The sequence below is a fragment of the Scyliorhinus canicula genome, chromosome 18 (assembly GCF_902713615.1).
Source record: "Scyliorhinus canicula chromosome 18, sScyCan1.1, whole genome shotgun sequence".
In the NCBI taxonomy this organism is placed as follows: Eukaryota; Metazoa; Chordata; class Chondrichthyes; order Carcharhiniformes; family Scyliorhinidae; genus Scyliorhinus; species Scyliorhinus canicula.
The window spans coordinates 24,227,925-24,249,516 of NC_052163.1; the positions used below are offsets into that span (position 1 = coordinate 24,227,925).

The 21,592-nt window shown below is 43.9% G+C and overlaps 1 protein-coding gene across 3 annotated transcripts in view; it reads left to right on the forward strand.

Moving 5' to 3' along the window:
• LOC119953465 (platelet-derived growth factor subunit A-like) overlaps positions 1-21,592 on the forward strand; it is a 96,297-nt gene that overhangs the window by 67,069 nt on the left and 7,636 nt on the right. For 2 of the 3 annotated variants that reach the window (XM_038777778.1, XM_038777779.1), the window contains 3 exons: positions 6,433-6,573; positions 10,809-10,996; positions 19,852-19,961. In XM_038777778.1, coding sequence (XP_038633706.1) covers positions 6,433-6,573; positions 10,809-10,996; positions 19,852-19,961 — 439 coding nt within the window. The remainder of the gene's footprint in view (positions 1-6,432; positions 6,574-10,808; positions 10,997-19,851; positions 19,962-21,592) is intronic. The other variant, XM_038777780.1, reaches the window with a different exon arrangement.

A 21,592-nucleotide genomic window follows, 5' to 3' on the forward strand; every position in this document is an offset into this window, starting at 1 on the left:
GAGGTTTTGCTGCAGCTTTATAAAACCCTAGTTAGACCACACTTGGAATATTGTGTCCAGTTCTGATCACCTCATTATAGGAAGGATGTGGATGCTTTGGAGAGGGTACAGAGGAGATTTACCAGGATGTTGCCTTGAATGGAGGGCATGTCTTTTGAAGAAAGATTGAGGGAGCTAGGGCTTTTCTCACTGGAGCGAACAAGGAAGAGAGTTGACTTGATAGAGGTGTACAAGATGATCAGAGGCATCGATCGAGTGATAGCCAGAGACGATTCCCCAGGGCAGAAATGGCTGTCACAAGGGGACATAGTTTTAAGATGATTGGAGGAAGGTATAGGGCAGATGTCAGAGGTAGGTTCTTTACACAGCGAGTGGTGGGTGTGTGGAATGCACTGTCAGCAGAGGTGGTGGAGTTTGTGTCATTAGGGACATTTAAACGACACTTGGACAGGCACATGGACAGCAGTAAATTGAAGGGGTGTAGGTTAGGTCGACCTGAGATTAGGATAAATGGTCGGCACATCGTGGGCCGAAGGGCCTGTACTGTGCTGTACTTCTCTATGCTCTATGTTCTATGTTCAATTAACAAATCTAGGCAATGGTGACCATAACTATCATTGATTGGTGTAAAAACCCATCTGCTTCACTAATGCCCATCAGGGAAGGAAATCTGCCAGCCTCACCTGGTCTGGCCTACATGCGACTCCTGATCCACAACAATGTGGTTGACTCTTAACTGCTGCCTTAAATATCATAGCAAGCAATACAATTAAAGGGCAATTAGGGATGGGCAACAAATGCTGGCTTTTCCAGTGACGCCAACTTCCAAAGAAAATAAATTATATTACTGGCAATATTACATCTTTTACATTCAAAAATATTACATTTTTGAACATGCATGAATGCATGTCACCTTTGTCTACCTATTAACATAATGTTTTGTTAAACCATGAATAAATCATGTTAATGCAAATGAAATGGTTTTCCGCTGTGCACCTGAGCTGTGCATTGGATTGGAAATGTGCCATTGAAAATAAACAATTACAACTTTTTAAATAATACACTGCAATGTAAAAATTACAGGGTCCACTGGGTAGTCATTGATCTGAAATTGAACAGATAGAATCATCAGATGACCTGAAGTGGTTTGTAAATATGATGCTGAGGAGGACTTACTTCATCCCCTGCAGACTGAGTGCTGTTTTGCGGGTGTTCGGAAGCACCAGAAGAGTTCTGTGGATTGTCAAAACAAGATACTTTTAAAGAATTTCTGTCTGTTGTTATCTTGGTTGTTCACAAATGCCGCAAGCCTGATCTTTGTGTTAAAATGTTTCAACAGGCCTTCCATTTATTGCTCTTGTTGGCCCCATGTTTTTTCCTGCTTATTTGCCAATTCCAGGAGACTGCAGGCACTGTCTAGTCATCAGGCATTGGTCATCATGAGAATGGGGTAGCTTGGTCTTTTCCTGCCTTTTATTTTCACATGTTTGTGTGTGTTTCCTTGTCAAAGGTGATGAAGACTTACTCAGTTGATTATCATTCAACAGCCATATTTACCTCACGGACAGATCCGAGCAGGGCAAGTTGACTTTTAGAATATGAAGTAATTGCTCTTTGGATGCGAGGAAGAAACCTAAAACTATTGGCTGATCCACAAGTACAAATACAACCCAATTACTCGACTTGTCATTTTAGTGAACATTACACACAGTGCTTCTTACAAATTCTGTGCAAAAGCTGGCCAACTGTCTAAAGATCACAAGTGTTCAAAACTGCTAAAGTTGCTATGATCTTTAAAATTTTATGCATCTTCTTGTGTGGACTTCTTTGTGTCCAGATGTGCAGACTGTGGTCTCATTCTTATCCCTTTTACCTTATTGTCATTCCTTCTTCCTCACCAGCTTTCCCGTTGTGTCCAGGGCATCTTGAACAGTCTAGAAATTCTTAACAAAGTCATCAGTGAACTATACAAAAGCTATCAGTTCTAGGAGAGTGGTCATGCACCAAGTGTCCAGTTATGGTCCGAAAACATACTTGTTTCTTCTTGAAAACGACATTGATATACCCCTTCAATTCTCTGTGGCTTTAGGCAAAGCTATTTTCTCTGCAAATGTTTCAATGTATCATTAAGTGTTGGTGGCTTTGTAATTTGGTTCAGTCGACTGATAATGGCCAAATTGATCTTGAATGCTCTTGTGGCAATTCAAGAATTTCACAAGCTGTTGCAGCCAGGAACTTAATTTTAAAAATATACATAATTTACTCTTGTCCTCAGATACGATAATCCAAAGAAACAGCTTCACAGCCTTCTGAAACGACTCTTCCTTCAGTCATTTAACAGTTACAGTGCACCAGTTTCTTATGTTTGTGTTTACGCTCCACAGATTCATGTAAAAAATCCAACTCAAAGCAAGATTAGTTTGAGCGTTAGGTTTGCCATGAATCACATTCGCCTCCGCATTATCAAAATGCTCTCGGGTTCTGTTTTTTTTTAGTAGCTGAGTGTCTGATGTGCTTATTCCCCTTTCTGCCCAGTCTTGTTCAATCCTTTCTTGAGCTAGGTCTCTGGCTCCTGCTCAAACTTGCTTAGTGTTTTTCATGGAGACTGGTCTCCTTGCTTGATCTTGCTCAATATTGCCACAAGCAGCACCTCTGATGAAACAGTGAGAAGCAAATTGAAAACTCGATAAAGAGGGGAAAAAAACACTGACAGAAAAGGTGATGGTGGGAGGAATGGAACGGGCGAGATTTAAGGAGACAAAAAGGGCAAAAGAGTTCACGTGGCAAAGGAACAAAAAAACGGCAGAAAATAAAAACAAACGGAGAACTCCAAGAAATATTCGGGAAAAAAAATTGATTCAGAGAAGTGTAACTGGGAAGGAAATCAAATACCATGATTTCAGACAAACACACTTCTTTCTTCATAGACTCCATTGGTTTCCAACTGTTGATGCCAAGCGAACAAATTTAGTAATTTCTTCTTCGTCTTTCTAGCTTTTGGAATAATCTTAACTATTTGTTTAACGGCACTACATCGACAGGGAACAGCCAGGAAAGGTCAGCAGGGCAGCACGGTAACATGGTGGTTAGCATCAATGCTTCACAGCTCCAGGGTCCCAGGTTCGATTCCCGGCTGGGTCACTGTCTGTGTGGAGTCTGCACGTCCTCCCCGTGTGTGCGTGGGTTTCCTCCGGGTGCTCCGGTTTCCTCCCACAGTCCAAAGATGTGCGGGTTAGGTGGATTGGCCATGCTAAATTGCCCGTAGTGTCCTAAAAAGTAAGGTTTAAGGGGGGGGGTTGTTGGGTTACGGGTATAGGGTGGATACGTGGGTTTGAGTAGGGTGATCATGGCTCGGCACAACATCGAGGGCCGAAGGGCCTGTTCTGTGCTGTACTGTTCTATGTTCTATGTTCTAAGAGAATCCTATAATTCTACCCTCACTTCTGCTCCGTGAACTCTAAGCTTATCTTGATGTCTACCGAATATTTAAGCACCCCTGATTTTCTTTATGGTCAGCTGCGATTTCTACCATGTAGAAGAGCAAAGGCAGCAGGCACACATGAATAATGAGGCCTGCAAGCCCCTCCCAGGTACCCAAACCATCCTGATTTGGAAATGTATCACCGTTCCTTCACCGCCACTGCATCAAAATCCTGTAACCTCATAACTAACAGCACTGTGGGAATACCTTGACCACATGGACTGAAGTTGTTCGAGATGGCAATTCGCCATCACCCTCTCAATGAGAACTCAGGTTGGGTCATATATGCTGGCCTTACCAGCAATACCCACACCTCATGATTGAATATTAATATAAAAGTCCTGAAGCCTAATAGGTAGATGAACCCATTCCAAAGGGGTGGGTAATGCCCCTGTTGCCCTCCACAGGTGATTCTTTGAATAGAAAAGTGTGCATTGTTACAGGGAAAGGGCAGGGGAATGACACTGAGTCATAATGCTCATTTGGAAAGCTGGTGATGACATGATGGGCCAAATGGCCTTCTTCTGCACTGCAACAAGCTGGTGACTCTGTGATTCTGTTTCGGTGAAACTCAACTAACAGTGTGCAGTGGTAAATATTTCACTGCTTGATTAACTGGACCACCCTGCCAGCTTAACTTGCAGGGTTTATTATATGATGCCAAGTATGAAGAATCTGAGTCCCATTGAGTAATCTGTCTGCGAAGGGCTAGGTTGGCAGCATCACTAGTGCATTGATGTAGTCTGAATATTCTTGCCTGTGGTATCAGATCCCTCCTAGGAATAAAGTCAAGTGTGCCACCTTGAAGACAATTCAACACTAAGGAAATTCCATTTTTATTTTTTTAAATTTTGAGTACGCACTATATAGCATTGTGATCTACCTCGATTATATTCTGAATAAAACATTCCAATTTTGTTTGGTGTCATTACCCGCCTAATGTCTATACATTTCCAGGGCCAAAACAACTGTTGAAATCTATCTTATTAATTTTACTTTCCCTTAATCAAAAACCTTGTCACATATTAAATATAATTACATTTTGGTCACTGGTGAAATTTCTCTAAATTTTTCACCACCTCCGTTTGCTGCTGAATATCAGATTAAATATATCAGATTAAATATTAAAGGTAGTCGCTTCCCATTTAACGTGTTCCATCAAGAAGGAATTTGCATTCGCTGAATAATTCAACCATTTATCTCCTTAAGACTTGGAAACTGATTTTAAAAATAAGTTTTAATGAGGTTTCCTGTTTCCACCATGATTTGCACATGATAGTCTATTTGGTAGACGTTGGACTCTTGAGATTATGCGATGTGAATATTGGTTGATTAGCCCTTAATTTCTTTTTATTCATTCAAGGGGTGTGGGTTCGCTGGCTAGACCAGCATTTATTGCCCAACCCTAATAATTGGATCATATAAAATTATTGTATTTTAAAAGAGGCATTAATCCAATTAAAATAAGTGTTTCAATACCTCAGTTAAATTAGCCCATGGAATAATTCAATAGGAGCGCACTATGGGTGGGATTTTCCAGACCGACACCAAGGGCATCATCATGGGTAGGATGGGGAAATATGGAGAGCCGTTAAAAATCAACAGCTCTCCACATTTTCCAATCTAACACACAACGTTACCCACCGGGGCTGGAAAGCCTATGTTCCTGTACAGGAGTCGGTTAGCTAACTTACCTAAATGGTTAGAATGTGATGCCAGCAGTGCAGCTTCAGTACCCACATTGGCTGTGGCATTTCATGGTGATCCTGCTTTCTTACCAAGCACGGAGCTTGCAGAGTAGCACCTCTCAAGCTAGGAGTTGCCCAAATATTGTCTCTCTCTCTGATGGAGAGAGATACCTATGGTCCTTTGGGACTCTGTGCACTAATACTGATACCCATCATTTTAAGGTCTTGTTTTCTTCACTAAATATTCCATGTGGTTGGTGTAATCCGACTAGCAGTTCTGGTGTCAGTGTACATTGCTAATTCGCTTAGACTTTCATGTAATCATGAAAATGGTCAGAAATATTACCACTTTGATGCTATGGTATTGTTTTGTTGTTCAAATGAATAGGGGTTAAAGTATGTGTGGAATAATGTGTATTAAGCTTTATGTGTTGCTCTTACTCTGTTAATCACTATCATCCCTGCTGGCAGCACGGTAGCCTTGTGGATAGCACAATCGCTTCACAGCTCCAGGGTCCCAGGTTCGATTCCGGCTTGGGTCACTGTCTGTGCGGAGTCTGCACATCCTCCCCGTGTGTGCGTGGGTTTCCTCTGGGTGCTCTGGTTTCCTCCCACAGTCCAAAGATGTGCAGGTTAGGTGGATTGGCCATGATAAATTGCCCTTAGTGTGTCCAAAATTGCCCTTAGTGTTGGGTGGGGTTACCGGGTTATGGGGATAGGGTGGAGGTGTTAACCTTGGGTAGGGTGCTCTTTCCAGGAGCCGGTGCAGACTCGATGGGCCGAATGGCCTCCTTCTGCACTGTAAATTCTATGATCTGATAATAAACATGCAATGATTTACTCAATCTATCTGTACTCAGGCGTATGTTCTTCAATAATCACCAAAGCATCCAAAGTGTGGAGAACAATCCGGCATGCAATGGGTGAAGTGCCTATTGCATGTGCTGATGCTGTGCCAGCTGTCTTGTATGCAAAATAGAGAACACTTTCTCCTCACAACTCCTTATTTTGATGCTTTTGTAGTTTTGTGGAATATTGCCTCATGAAAAGTGGTTCCTTGGTGCTGTTGCTTATTCAAGTTGCATCACATTCAACAATCTCTGGAATCTCCTGACTTCATCATTGACTGTGATTGCAAGCTTGGGCCTATTGTGTCGCCAGCTGAGTAATTTTCACTGCTGCGTGATGTCTGGTGGCAGATTTGGACTTGGCATCGCGTGCTTGTTGAACTGAGCAGGGTTTTTGTGCTTTGTGTTTTTTAAGGTGTGCCACCTGGGCTGGGGAGAAACAAAGGTCCTAATGAACACTCTGGACAAATGGCAAGCCGTGAAGGACACTCGCCCTCTCCGCTAGCAGTAACGCGAGAACCGCCAAGGCAGATTCAACCGCGATCATTTATAGCAGGTCTGCTAGTATTACTACCAGTTCATGCTCAGCTTCCATTTCCTGTTTGACAGCAAGATCCTACTCATCAACTGGAGCACCTCTCTCCTCAAGTATTGTTGGGTGAGAGTAAGCTAGGTGTTACTTCAACTTGTTTGGGCCTCATTCTGTTTTCCTTTCAAATGTTTTACATGTGGAAATTACAAATGCACTGGCTTAGAGCTCTATCCTAAATGCTACCACATAATGGTGGTTTGATTTCTGGAAGCACCTATTTACGTTTCTGATTCCAGAAGTGGAAATTAATGTCATTCTCATCTGTTTGTCGCAGCCTTTCAAGAACCTATCTCATTCCCGAATCCACGCAAATGTATATTTGAGTGTAAAGGTAGAGAACATGTGGTTCTGGAGATGAATGAGGAGCAGACTTCGGAGAGGCGAGATACAAACATCTCTGAAAAGCAGTTCGGGCAATAATCAGAACCACTGACCGGATAAAGCAAATTTAATCTTTACTACATATAATTTGGGGATTTTAACAGCTACTGCAGTTGCATTCTGTCCATTTTTTCTATGGAAATGGCAAATCAGTTGCATTGGCCATGATCTAATAGTCAACTTTCCTCTCATTATTGATAGGAGTGATGCCCGTCAAAATGCTTGTCTCAGAATTGCTACATTGCAGAGACGATCGCTTGAATTCTCACCAATGGACATTGTTTCAGATGTAATGTTTTCAGTTACCCTAATCAGAACATATACAGGGGGTTGTAGGTGCAGCAGTATGGATGTCAGTGTCTGTTCAACCTGTAGGAGAATAAGGCCCGATTTAAGTAGCAAATCGATGTTGCACAATTTGTAAAAGAACTATGTGTGACATGACTGTTCCTTGTCTAAATATTCAAGTTCAATACTGCTATTTTGCAGGCATTTGGCACTGTCTAAGTTATGCTGGAAAAGCCATATTTTGTAACTGAAATGGAGAAGAATATATTTTAGGGAAGATGGTAGTGTTGTCACTGGACTGGTATTCTCGAGATCTAATATAATGCTCTGGGGACCCGGGTTCGAATCCCACCATGGCAGATTGGTAAACTTGAATTCAATAGAAATCTGGGTTTAAGAAGTCTAAAGGTGACCATGACATCATTGTTGATTGTTGTAAAAACTCATCTGGTTCACGGGTGTCCTTTTGGGAAGGAAACCCCCCACCCTTACCTGGTCTGGCCTACATGTGACTCCAGACCCACAGCAATGTGGTTGACTCTTAAATGCCCTCAACAAGAGCAATTAGGGATGGCCCATATCCCACGAAGAATTTTTAACAAAACCTTTTCAAAACTCTGGTCCACCACTAATGTGATCAAAAGTTGACGTACATTCAACAACAAAAATACAGTATAGGAATTGAACCACAGACCCTGTGTGTGACTATCACAAACTGAATTCCTCCAGTAACATGCATAATTCACCATTTAAAACTCGAAATATTAAGCATAAACTCAATGTGAACAAAACTGCATAAAGAACTTGTTTGAGTGAACAACATTCCAATAACTGACTGAATTTGCTGGGAATTTTTTAGTTAGGATTACAATATCTTTGAGTAGACATTGGACATCATTATCATTATCATTTTGGGCTCGGCTATTTTTCAGGCGTTCCTGTCAGCTGCCCAAAACAGGCAGTGGCCCCTCTACATATGTAAATGAGGTAGATTGGGACACGAACAGGGAATGATCTGTGATGAGCTGTTCTGGCAGCAGACCTGTGACACTCAATATTCTTCAGCGGACACTATGGTCATGGTATCTGCCAATAAAGACGAGGTTTTGTTCAGATTTGGAGTATTTCCTTTCCTCCACAATATTTGTGTTTGTCATCCATCCCTCTCTGGTGCTCTGTTCCTGTCCAGGTAACTACCCTCAGGCACTCTGACATTCATGCAGGCAATATGTGAAAACTGTATGTGGAAGCATGACAGTACAAACTTGGTCTGATTTGCTGCAAGCCTTGGGCCTCTTGGTTGAGGCGTGTCCCTGCTATTGTGTGGTTGGTTATGTGTCCAAAAATGCGGCACAACCAATTTCCGACACATCTCTAAAGGTCAGCCTGTTCACACAAACAAGATCAAAGTTAGATTCATAAGACTCTGCCTGTTAAAAGAACTGCTCAGGCTATCAGCAGATGTAATTGCAGTTAACATGACTGAGGCTTAACTTGCAAAGCGATATGGTTTAAAACTCATGTCTGAAAATATGAAGCCGCAATACAGCCCTTGTTGAAAATGTGACATCAAAATGACCTACTGAGTTAAAATGGTGTACTAATTATATATATATAAAATAAGGAATAAGGCACATGGATTCAAAAAGCTGTAATTCATTTGAATGCTAAGCCGCATAATCTAACTCAAATGGTTAGAAATGTTTGCAAGATCAAGAGCTTTTTTTTCTTTTTTTTTAAATTTAGAGTAGCCAATTATTTTTTCCAATCAAGGGGTAATTTAGCATAGCCAATCCGCCTATCCTACAGATCTTTGGGTTGTGGGGGTGAAACCCACGCAGACACGGGGAGAATGTGCAAACTCCACACGGACAGTGACCCAGGGCCGGGATTCGAACCCGGGTCCTCAACGCCGTAGGCAGCAATGCTAACCACTGTGCCACCGTGCTGCCCTAAGATCAAGAGCTTTTAACTCCCTCTTCAACATCTGCTGTGCTCACTACATCTTCAGATGCAATTTGTAGCGTCCAGTGTTATGACAGTACTACTGTGGAGGTTGTTTTGAAGAAGCATACCAGCGGTGGTTAAAAGTAGAAGTGGCATGATTTCCATTGGAATGAGGAACCCTTCAAATTAAAACCAGAAAGAAATTCAAATTTGGTTGAAGCTGACACGTTCCTGAAGATTTAAATTTGGAGTAACTTCAGTTTCATGAAAAATGATCCAGTGAAAGTAAAGGCCGCGTAGAGCATTGCTAAAAACAGCTGAGTACACTGTTCATAATCCAGAGTAGGAAAGACGGTAGGAGTAGGTGGATACGACAGGAATTATGGTACAGTGTGTATCATATAGTAAGGAGTCTTGTTGACTATCTGAGGAATTATTTTATTTGGAATGTTAAAGTGCTTTACATAATCGATGGAAACAGCTTCAAAAACAGTTTCCAATTGTGAGGCCAAGTTTATCTTTTGTAAATAAACACATCTTGTAGTCATCGGTGAGCCCCATGGTCTCCTTGAGGGACGGGTTCAATTATCAAAATGTCATTCTCGTCCCACCTTTTCCTTATGTTCTTCCATTCGTATGGATGGGAAAAATTGTACTTAAACTACATTTTCTGAACATCAGTGATTGGAACATTGTGTTCAGAGCACTGTGATAGATGCTGCTGGGGTTCTAGTCTTCCTGCTGGGAATTCAGAGTTAGAAAATTACCTCCAAAGGCAATGCACAAAATTTGTCTTAATGTCAAAGAAATAAATTTCAATGATTTTATTATTTTCAACACATTTTGTTTTATTTTATAATAGGACCTGAGTTGTTTTATTGCAGACCACCTGTGATTTAATTGAAGGACTTGTTCTTTTAAGAGGATAGGAATGTTAATTGTCCGAGGGCAGCAGGGTAGCAGAGGGTAGCAGGGTAGCATGGTGGTTAGCATAAATGCTTCACAGCTCCAGAGTCCCAGGTTCGATTCCCGGCTGGGTCACTGTCTGTGTGGAGTCTGCACGTCCTCCCCCTGTGTGCGTGGGTTTCCTCCGGGTGCTCCGGTTTCCTCCCACAGTCCAAAGATGTGCGGGTTAGGTGGATTGGCCATGCTAAATTGCCCGTAGTGTCCTAATAAAAAGTAAGGTTAAGGGGGGGGGGGGTGTTGGGTTACGGATATTGGGTGGATACGTAGGTTTGAGTAGGGTGATCATGGCTCGGCACAACATTGAGGGCCGAAGGGCCTGTTCTGTGCTGTACTGTTCTATGTTCTATGTGTGATGATGGTTGTTATAAGGAGCTGAGAGATGTTTCAGCACCAGCTCTGGAGCTGGCTGGAAAAGCAGGTCTTCTTGTAATATAATGCTTTTTTTTGGAGGGGCCATCCTTCGGAGGGAAGAACAGCCACTGTTACCTTTACTATTGGCGCATTTGATTTGTGTAGACTGATGCACTGGGGAGTGGGAATTAGGATTTTAATGCCGACTTGCCGAGATTGTAAGTGTAAATAATAATTTTACCACTTTCCTTTCTCATTAACTAAAGGAAATGCAAAAGCAGCTGGATGCAAAACAAGAATAGTTTCGGTGGATGTTCCTCGGTACAAGGTGGACCCCACTTCAGTGGGTTTCTTTCTATGGCCTTCATGTGTTGAAATACATCGCTGCTCTGGCTGTTGTAACACCAGGACCTATAAATGCATTCCTTCTCATGCAAAATATAAGCCCTTTCAGGTATGCAGTAAAATGTTGTTTCACATATTGAAAATGAAAATGAAATGAAAATCGCTTATTGTCACGAGTAGGCTTCAATGAAGTTACTGTGAAAAGCCCCTCTATTCTGTGACACATTTCAAGTGTGTTTTTTTGAAACTTTGCAGGCTGGCTAGTGCACTGTGTTTAATTCATTCCTCAGATAGCTTCATCTCTACAGCCCGATGGGACGTTAGTGGCTGTTGTCCTTGCCCTATACACACGTGGCCATTCTGCTTTCAGCTCCACTTTGAATGTAGCTTTGTGTAATTAAAATCTTGGCCAGAATTAGGGTTCTCCTTTCCCACCGGCAGTGCTCCCCCGTCCGCAAGTTTTCCGGTGGCGTGCGGTGGCTTAAATGGGAAAGCCCAGTGACAAGCGGCAGGAAGAGAGAATCCCGCCACCAACAAACACGTGACTGGAGGACCGGAGAATCCAGCCCTTGCTTTTAAATAGGCCATGATTCACTAAAATAAATACTACCTAACAACTGCTGCCTTTTTCTCCATTATATATTAGCAAAGAAAAAGTTCCAAAATCTTAAAATCCCAAGTTCACACATTAACTATGTTAGCCCTTTATGAAAATGAAATGAAAATCGCTTATTGTCACGAGTAGGCTTCAATGAAGTTACTGTGAAAAGCCCCTAGTCGCCACATTCCGGCGCCTGTCCGGGGAGGCTGGTACGGGAATTTTATTTACATGATATGTAAATATTGAGCTAATGATTTGGAAACTTGAGTTCAAATTCCATCGCGGCATCTGGGGAATATTAATTTGATTCATTCAATAAAACCATGGTACTGCTGACCATGGATAATCTCAAAAAAACTCAGCGACTTCACTGATCTTCTTTAAAAAAGGAAATCAGATGTTCTTAAGCTAAAAGCAAATCACTGCGGATTCTGGAATCTGAAACAGAAAGAAAAAATGCTGGATAATCTCAGCAGGTCTGACAGTATCTGTGAAGAGGGAATGGCACTAATGTTGGTCGTCCAGACTCAAAGCGTTAGCTCCGTTCTCTCTCTATCAGTGCTGCCCGACCTGCTGAGATTATCCAGCAGTTTTTGTTTTTGAATCAGATGTTCTAACTCAGTCCGTCCTGTCTCTAACAGTCACAAAGCAAAGTAGTTGACACTTAAGTGTCCTCTGCAATGACCCAGCAAACCACTTGTAGCGCTAACAATTATACTCAAAGCCGAGAGACTGGTTCAATAGAGGCTTTATTGTTGTACGATGTTGTCCCTCCATCTGCAACTGTAGACTAAGGGTCTGAGCAGCTCTCATACATTTATACATAAGCTCCCTGTGGGTGGAGCTAGCCGACAGGGGCTTACCGGAGGAACCTGTATTACAGGTACAGGCATACATCCCCCTACTGCAGTACACATAACTACAGTGGTTATCTCACCACACCACTCAGTTGGTATTCAAGAAGGCAGCTCACCATCATCTCCTCAGGGGCAATTAGGGATGGTACTAAGTACTGACCTTATCAGCAATGCTCACATCCTGTGAATCATTTTTGTTTGTTAAAGCTGTCTTCTATTATAAAATAAATGCCATTGGACAGAGAGAGAACTTGAATTTATATAGTATATTGCCTGATCCTCATGATATCGCAAGGCGATTCACAACCAGTTTTTAAATGTGCAGTCACTGTTTTTCTGTAGACAAATTTGCCAGACATTTTGTACACAGCAAGATGTCACAAACAATAAATTCAGCCAATGACCAGTTAATCTGTTTCGATAGTGTTCGCTGAGAGTTCAGTTCTCAGCAATTCTTCAAATCGTGACACAAGGTAAGTTACACCTATTTTTACTCGAATTATGGCATCTGTGACAATGTGGCACTCCACTGAAGTGTCAGTGCGATAAACCGTGGAGCACGACCGGAAGCCATAGTCTTCTGATTTGAATGTGAGAGTAGCATTGACTGATACCACCGCGTTGACTAAATAGATTGTGGGCGATGATTAATAGTGCAGTAGGTTATGGCATGGCTGTAAGTCCTGTGGAGCTTGGAATTGAATGTAACACCTCCAGGTCTTTTGAAAGTTGTTTTGATGAATGTCCAAGTTCTATGCTAAACAAGTTTGGACAGTCGCAAGTCAGAATTTAATGCATTGAGGTTAAAAGAAAACTACAAAAAACTGGCAGTGGCTCTCAGAGAAGGATCAAGGGTGTAGTAAATTGTAATCTCAACCTTATGAAAGAGGGGTTTCTTTGCAAGCTGTGGCCAACTGCCATAGTGTGGACTAATTCAACATCTTAGTGGCTGGGACATCAATGGTGTCTAAGAGAAAAGAGTGAGCCAGAAAGAACTAAATCACAACTCGAATTATAGAATGTGGAGAAGTCAACAGAGTAACTGATTACATTTGTTTCTTTGATAAAAGACATAAATATGTATTTGGATAGTTGAGTCAAGATTTGTGTAGAAAATATAAAAGGAACTTATCATAACCATGTTTGTACACAACACATTAAAAAAAATTTTTTTTAGAGTACCCAATTCATTTTTTTACAATTAGGAGGCAATTTAGTGTGGCCAATCCACCTACTCTGCACATCTTTGGGTTGCGGGGGAGAAACCCACGCAGAAACAGGGAGAATGTGCAAACTCCACACGGACAGTGACCCAGAGCCGGGATCGAACCTGGGACCTCGGCGCCGTGAGGCAGCAATGCTAACCACTGCGCCACTGTGCTGCCCACAACACCTACTCAGTACTGACCAAGCTGAAGCAATCTAGTGCTCAGTGAAAACCTCCTTATATAATGAACGTGCTTATATTGGATGTGCATAAAGGGGATTTCATGGTACCAACTGACCAACTTTAAAAAAAGATTTTTATACTTTTGCTGGATTCACATTTTATTTAGCACCTAGAATTAATAAATAATAAAGAGCACTGTTATTTAAAGAGGCTATAGACTGGGCTTCATGGTAACCTTTCTTCAGTAGGTTGCCCACAGTAAAACAAATATGAGAAGTTGGACTGTTTCAGCTTAACATTTATGCAAAGCACAGGGTTTTATTTTTAAATGTTTAAACGTATATGAGCTCTGTTGTATCTGCTGTAGCGCAGATTCTGTTTCTTTCAATATTCTTCAATTTCTACTCTGTTCAATGTGTACAGTGTCTGTCCCCTAATGATAATCCACACTTCTTTAAAAACCACTTCCACTCTCAATTCATTCCATTTGTTGACTATTGTCCTGTTGCTCAAATGTGATCTGCCCTAGCAACTTGGTAATAAACACAGCCTCATTCTGAATCTCAGACTTCACTGCAGTAAATCGTCCAATCAGAGAATGATCCAGCACAAAATAGGCCATTGGACCCATCATGTCTGTGCCAGTTTTGGGAAGAGCTCTCCAATTAGTCCCATACTTCTCTTTCTCATAGCTCTACCAATTTAAACACTTCAAGTATTTATCCAATTACCCGTTGAAAGTTATTATTGAATCTGCTTCCATTCATTTAAAATCGCAAAGATCTCCTGGTTATTAGCCCTTCTCCTAAGAACATAAGAAAAAGGAGCTGGAGCAAACCATTCATCTCCATCAGACTTCTCCGCAATTGAAAATGCTGATCTTCTACCAAATTCCACTTCCCTGCCTTCTCCCCATACCCTTTGACTCTCTGAGGTGAAAAATCCATTGATCTCTTTCTTAAATACACTCAGCATTGGAGCATCCCCACCTCTCTGAGATGGACAATCGCAAAGATTCACATGCCTGCAGTGAGAAAATTTCTCCTCACTTCATTCCTCAATGATTGACTCGTTATCCTGAGGCTGTGCCCACAAGTTCTAGATCCCCCGACCAATGGAAACAACCTCTCAGTGTCTATCCTGTCAAGTCGCCTCTGAATCTCGTATGTTTCAACGAGATTGGCCATCATTCTTCTAAACTGCAGAGAATATAGGCCCATTTTTGTAGCCTCTCATCATACTGCATTCATCCCAGGAAACAATCTAGTGAACTGCATCTCCTCCAAAGCAAGTATATCCTTCCTTAGACATGGAGGCCAAAACTGCACATGGTACTCTAGGTATGGTCTCGCCAAAGCCCTTGTAGCAAGTCTTCCTTATTCTTGTACTTCGATCAACTTGTAATAAAGGGCAACATTCCATTTACCTTCCTTTTGCCTGCTATACCTGCAAGCTAAACTTGCTGTGTTTCTTGTATGAGTGCACCCAAATCTCACTGAACATCAATGTTTAAACGTTTCACACCTTAAAAAAAAAACACCTCTTTTCTTATCACCTTAACTCCTCTACATCTCTCTGCAGCCTCTTTGTGCCCTACTCACATTTCCATCTAACTTTTTTGGTCAGCAATGGTGGTGACTTTCCTCTCGGTCTCTTCATCTAAGGCATTAGTAGAGATTGTAAATAATTGAGGCCCCACAACTGATCCTTGAGGTACTCCACTAGTTACAACCTACCAATATGAAAATGCCCTATTTGTGTTTTCTGTCTGTTAATTATTCCTTCTTTCCTGTTAATAAATTATTCCCGACCACATGAGTCCTCATCATGCATATCAACATGTTAGGTGGAATCTTAAAGAATACCTAAGAAATCCAAATATACCACATCTACTAGTTGCCCTTCATCTACTCTCTTACACAGGGACGCATTACAATAAAGGCCCATATCGCTTTGAATGTCTATCCCTACGTTTCCACTCCTCGTGCTGAAAAAATAAATGAATGCAATGCAGTACCTCACATTCAGCACTCTTGGGACTGAGGTCATGCCAGATTTCAGATATTGCTGGTTTTTGGGTTGGACTTTTCGGGCAGTGGGCAGCTGGGTCAGGCCACATCAGGTGGGGTCAAGGATTGCTTAGACCACAGGCTGGAGTGGCACTCAAAATAGCAAAGCCAGTAACTAGTCTGGAGCTACATCAAGTCAATGCAGTAGCTAGCCAAATCGTCCAGGTAAGTTTTATATTTTTAATATTCTACTGAAGTAAATTGATGCATAGAATGTTATAAAAATGTCCAGTTTTCAGACACGGCCAGCGTTTAGGTAGCCGGATTTGACATACTCTACCAGGATAATGTTTCCTCTCAATTTTTCTTTCTTACATGACGTTTTGGGGAATGACTTGTGGCTGTATTTGCAATGAGGTCCAACGGTGCAATCTCCTACCTTACTCTAGAAATTCTGCCTCTAGGATCACAACAATTTCCCTACATAATAATAATCTTTATTGTCACACGTAGGCTGACATTAACATTGTACTGAAGTAACTGTGAAAAGCCCCTAGTCGCCACATTTCGGCACCTGTTTGGATACACTGAGGAAGAATTCAGAATGTCCAAATTGTCAGAATACCTAACAGCATGTATTTCGGTACTTGTGGGAGGAAACCGGAGCACCCGGAAGAAACCCAAGCAGACACGGGGAGAATGTGCAGACTCCGCACAGTGATCCAAGCCGGGAATCGAACCTGGGACCCTGGAACTGTGAAGCAACAGTGCTAACCACTGTGCCACCGTGCCGCCCATGATCCATTGGTTCCAATACTGACCACAACTTCTGGCTGCTCCCCTTACCTCAACAAAACTTTCTCCACCTGTTCAGTGATGTCCTTTACTCTGCCGGAAAGGGGCAACACACCATGCGATATGCTGGTGATTGCAAAAGTATTATCCTGAGTATTGAATCACCTATGACAACTGCATTTGTACACTTTATCTTGCCCAATGTGTAGTTTCTTACTGCATGGTGCTGTGGGAGGTCTCTAGATATCCTCAAGGAACTGTCATCATCACCTATTGGAAATTGATGTGCAAGCACCACACATTTCACGTTACTTAGCACCAATTCCCACTCTGCACAGTTCCCCCCCTGCACCCAGTTCCTACCCTGCAACCCGTTCCTCCCTGCATCCCGTTCCAACCCTGCATCCCGTTCCTCCCTGCATCCCGTTCCAACCCTGCATCCCGTTCCTCCCTGCATCCCATTCCCACCCTGCATCCCATTCCCCCCTGAATGTCGTTCCCTCTGCACCCACTTTCCCCCCTGCACCCAACTCCCCTCCCCTCCACCCAGTTATTCCCTCTGCACCCAGTTCCCCCAGCACCCAGTTCCCCCCAGCACCCAGTTCCCCCCAGCACCCAGTTCCCCCCAGCACCCAGTTTCCCCTGCACCCAGTTTCCCCCTGCACCCAGTTTCCCCTGCACCCAGTTCCCCCAGCACCCAGTTCCCCCAGCACCCAGTTCCCCCAGCACCCAGTTCCCCCCCAGCACCCAGTTCCCCCAGCACCCAGTTCCCCCCAGCACCCAGTTCCCCCCCCAGCACCCAGTTCCCCCCCCAGCACCCAGTTCCCCCCCCCAGCACCCAGTTCCCCCCCCCAGCACCCAGTTCCCCCCCCCCAGCACCCAGATCCCCACTGCACCCCCCCCAGCACCCAGTTATTCCCCCAGCACCCAGTTATTCCCCCAGCACCCAGTTATTCCCCCAGCACCCAGTTATTCCCCCAGCACCCAGTTATTCCCCCAGCACCCAGTTATTCCCCCAGCACCCAGTTATTCCCCCAGCACCCAGTTAGTCCCCCAGCACCCAGTTACCCCTGCACCCAGTTCCCCCCAGAACCCAGTTTCCCCCAGCACCCAGTTCCCCCAGCACCCAGTTCCCCCAGCACCCAGTTTCCCCCTGCACCCAGTTCCCCCTGCACCCAGTTCCCCTCTGCACCCAGTTCCCCCCTGCACCCAGTTCCCCCCTGCACCCAGTTCCCCCTGCACCCAGTTCCCCCAGCACCCAGTTCCCCCAGCACCCAGTTCCCCAGCACCCAGTTCCCCAGCACCCAGTTCCCCAGCACCCAGTTCCCCAGCACCCAGTTCCCCCAGCACCCAGTTCCCCTGCACCCAGTTCCCCTGCACCCAGTTCCCCTGCACCCAGTTTCCCCAGCACCCAGTTTCCCCCAGCACCCAGTTCCCCCAGCACCCAGTTTCCCCTGCACCCAGTTTCCCCTGCACCCAGTTCCCCCAGCACCCAGTTCCCCCAGCACCCAGTTTCCCCCAGCACCCAGTTTCCCCCAGCACCCAGTTCCCCCAGCACCCAGTTCCCCCAGCACCCAGTTTCCCCTGCACCCAGTTCCCCCCAGCACCCAGTTTCCCCAGCACCCAGTTTCCCCAGCACCCAGTTCCCCCAGCACCTAGTTTCCCCCTGCACCCAGTTTCCCCCAGCACCCAGTTTCCCCAGCACCCAGTTCCCCTTGTAGCACCCAGTTCCCCTTGTAGCACCCAGTTCCCCTTGTAGCACCCAGTTCCCCCTGTTGCACCCAGTTCCTCCTGCACCCAGTTCTTTGCACCTGCATCAAGTTCTTCGCTCCTGCACCCAGTTCTTCGCTCCTGCACCCAGTTCTTCGCTCCTGCACCCAGTTCTTCCCTCCTCCATCCAGTTCCCACCCTGCACCCTCTCATGTTAATCCTGTCTTTCAATTCACCCAGCTCGCTGCTATATCTGATCAAAGGAGATAAAGTTTGCATCTATTCAAACCAGCTCACACACAGTGCGCTTTCTGTTCATCACATTTTCTTCCTTGACCAATTGTACAATAATTGATGGATGAATAAGAAGGAACATGAAGATTTGTTTTGTGCAGTGAGTTGAGATGATCAAGATTGCACTGCCTGAAAGGGTGGTCAGAGCAGATTCACAGTAAAGTGCACAGATTTGAATATATACATTCCTTCAAAGGTGTTTTCCAATGTAAGAATATTTATTTCACAGCGTGATGTGATGTTATGTGTTTCTTTATGCAACTTTTTTTTTAAAATGTTTTTATTCGCCATTTTCACATTTTCCTTCAAAATTTACACCCCACTAACGAGCAGTAAACGGTAACAATTACAAATTCAATACACTTAACATCAACAACAATCCCATCCTCCCACCACCCCAACCAGCGGCCCACCGGTCAATATATGCATCAAATAAAATAAACCCTCCCACGGTGGAAAAAACAAAGGCGAAAAAGAGTTGTAAACCCCCTCCACCCCCTCTTCACAACTCCTCCCCTCCACTTCCTTTTGTAAAAATCCTCCCCCCCAACCTCGGTTCCTTCCCCCCAACTTTCCACCCCGGCTAGACCCCCTCGGAACTTGTTCTGCCAGGCTCCGATGGCCGCAGCCCCTCCCCCCCCACCTCACTCCTGTTCACTGACCAGCTTAAACCGGCCAGCGTAGAGGTCCCCGCCCGGGTCTCTTTCCCCCTTGCCCGGCCCCAGGAAAAGCCCAGAAGACCCCTTCAGCACACAAACCCCGCATACACCCCCACACCCCAAAGAACCCTCATTACGACTGAAAGTCCCATTTCTTCCCTTGTCCAAATATATACAACATTGGCTCCTTTAGCCCGTACACCAGCATGCGGTGAAACAAAAAAAAAGAAAAAATAGAGTCATGAGGCTACATTGGTACATGACCATTTCTCAATTCTGCCACAGTCCTTCTGCCTTCGCAAACTCCTCCGCTGCTTCCGCCGTCCCAAAATATAAGTTCTTGAAATTGTAGGTCACCCTCCGCTTCGCTGGATATACAATGCCGCACCGCTCCTTGCTAATGTACAGTGCCCTCTTTACCCGGTTGAAGGCAGCCCGCCTTCTCGCCAGCTCCACCGTAAAGTCCCTGTACACGCGTATACCAGCTCCAGCCCACTGCACCACCCGCTTCTGCACAGGACCTTCTCCTTTACACTGTACCTACGGAAGCACAGAGTCACTACTCTTGGCGGCTATGCAACTTTTTTATGGAATATTGAGAGAAGCCATTGGACAGAGTGATATTGTTACTTGATTTTGCTTTGCACAGATAGCGAAGCTGACTTTCCGATATGGTAGAAAAGAGCTCACCTTACACACTGTATCAATCAGAGAGCATCTAAGCTGTAACTGTACAGAGCTAGCAAGACATCATCCAAGGTAAGAGGTCACTTGATAGTGTCTTCAAGAGACAAGGCAATGCACTTTATGGAATCACAAGGCACTGTGTGTATCATTGTTATAGTAGAGGAAACATGATGACCAATCTGCTCACACAAACGTCCGCAAACAGCAATGAATGAGATTACTTATTTATTTTATTATTTTTATTATGAGATCATTTATTTTTAATGACGTTGGTTGGGGGATAAATATTGGCCAGGACACAGAGAACTCACCTATTCTTCTTCAAAAAGCACTGTAGGACTTTTTTGGGTCAAATTTATCTGTGAAAAGATGTTTATGTGTTTTTCCACGTATGTAAGTTGTGAAGAATGTTTTTGTGAAGTATTTATGAGATAGTTGTTGATATAGCACAGGGCTAAATCACTGGCTTTGAAAGCAGACCAAGGCAGGTCAGCAGCATGGTTCAATTCCTGTACCTGCCTCCCCGAACAGGCACCGGAATGTGGCGACTAGGGGCTTTTCACAGTAACTTCATTTGAAGCCTACTTGTGACAATAAGCAATTTACATTTTCATATAAATTGCGAACAGCTGGGATACATCCAATGAGCATATTTTATTGAGGCAACATTTAAACCTTTAGCCAATCTTGTTGCCTAATGTGACAACAAAAGGCCAAAGTGCATTGCCAAGCCATAGAAGGAGATATTAGACCAGATGACCAAATTATTGGTCAAAGAGGTAGGTTTTAAGAAGCATCTTAAAAGAGGGTAAAGAGGCAGCGATATTTAGGGAGGGGTTCTCAGAGTTTACGGTATTGGCAGCTGAAGTTATGGCTGCCAATGATGGAATGATTGGATGGTCAAGAATCATAGAATTTACAGTGTAGAAGGAGGCCATTCGTCCCATCGAGCCCTTAGAAAGAGCACCTTACCTAAGCCCACACCTCCACCCAATCGCCAGTAACCCCACCCAACCTTTTTGGAGACTAAGGGTAATTCAGCATGGCCAATTCACCTAATCTTTGGACTGTGGGAAGAAACTGAAGCACTCGGAGAAAACCCATGCAGACATGTGGGAAACCAGAATGGGGCGGAGAGCAATTACCTTGCAGGATGAGGGGCCACGGGAGAGAGAGCAATGGAATAGGGAGGGGCGAAGACATGGTGGGATTTGAAAACAAGGATGAGAATTTTAAAATTGAGGCATTGCTTAACCAGTAGCCAATGTTTTTCAACGAATATAGGGGAGGTGGGGTTTGGTGCCAGTTAGCACACAGGTAGCAGAGTTTTGAATGACCACTAGTGTGTTGAAGACAGAGCTATCACGGCCAGAAGAGTACATTAGAATAGTCAAATTTAGAGATAACAAGGGAATAGATAAAAGTATCAGCTCCCACCGTACATCAACTTACAGTTTAAAAGTAAAAGTTTACTTCATTGTACTTCACCCATAAAGGTGCGTGGAGTCACATTTTGAAAAGCAATTATGGATATAAATAGATGCCTATCTCCTCTCTACTCGGTAGCTATTTCTCCATTTGTTTAGGCCCCAACAATTTCCATTGGCTTTTCCTGCTCTCTGACCCTAGGTCAGGGGTGGGCAAACTTTTCCGTGCAAGGGCCACATTCAGAAATTCACAATTTTAAAGGGCCGCATAGTATA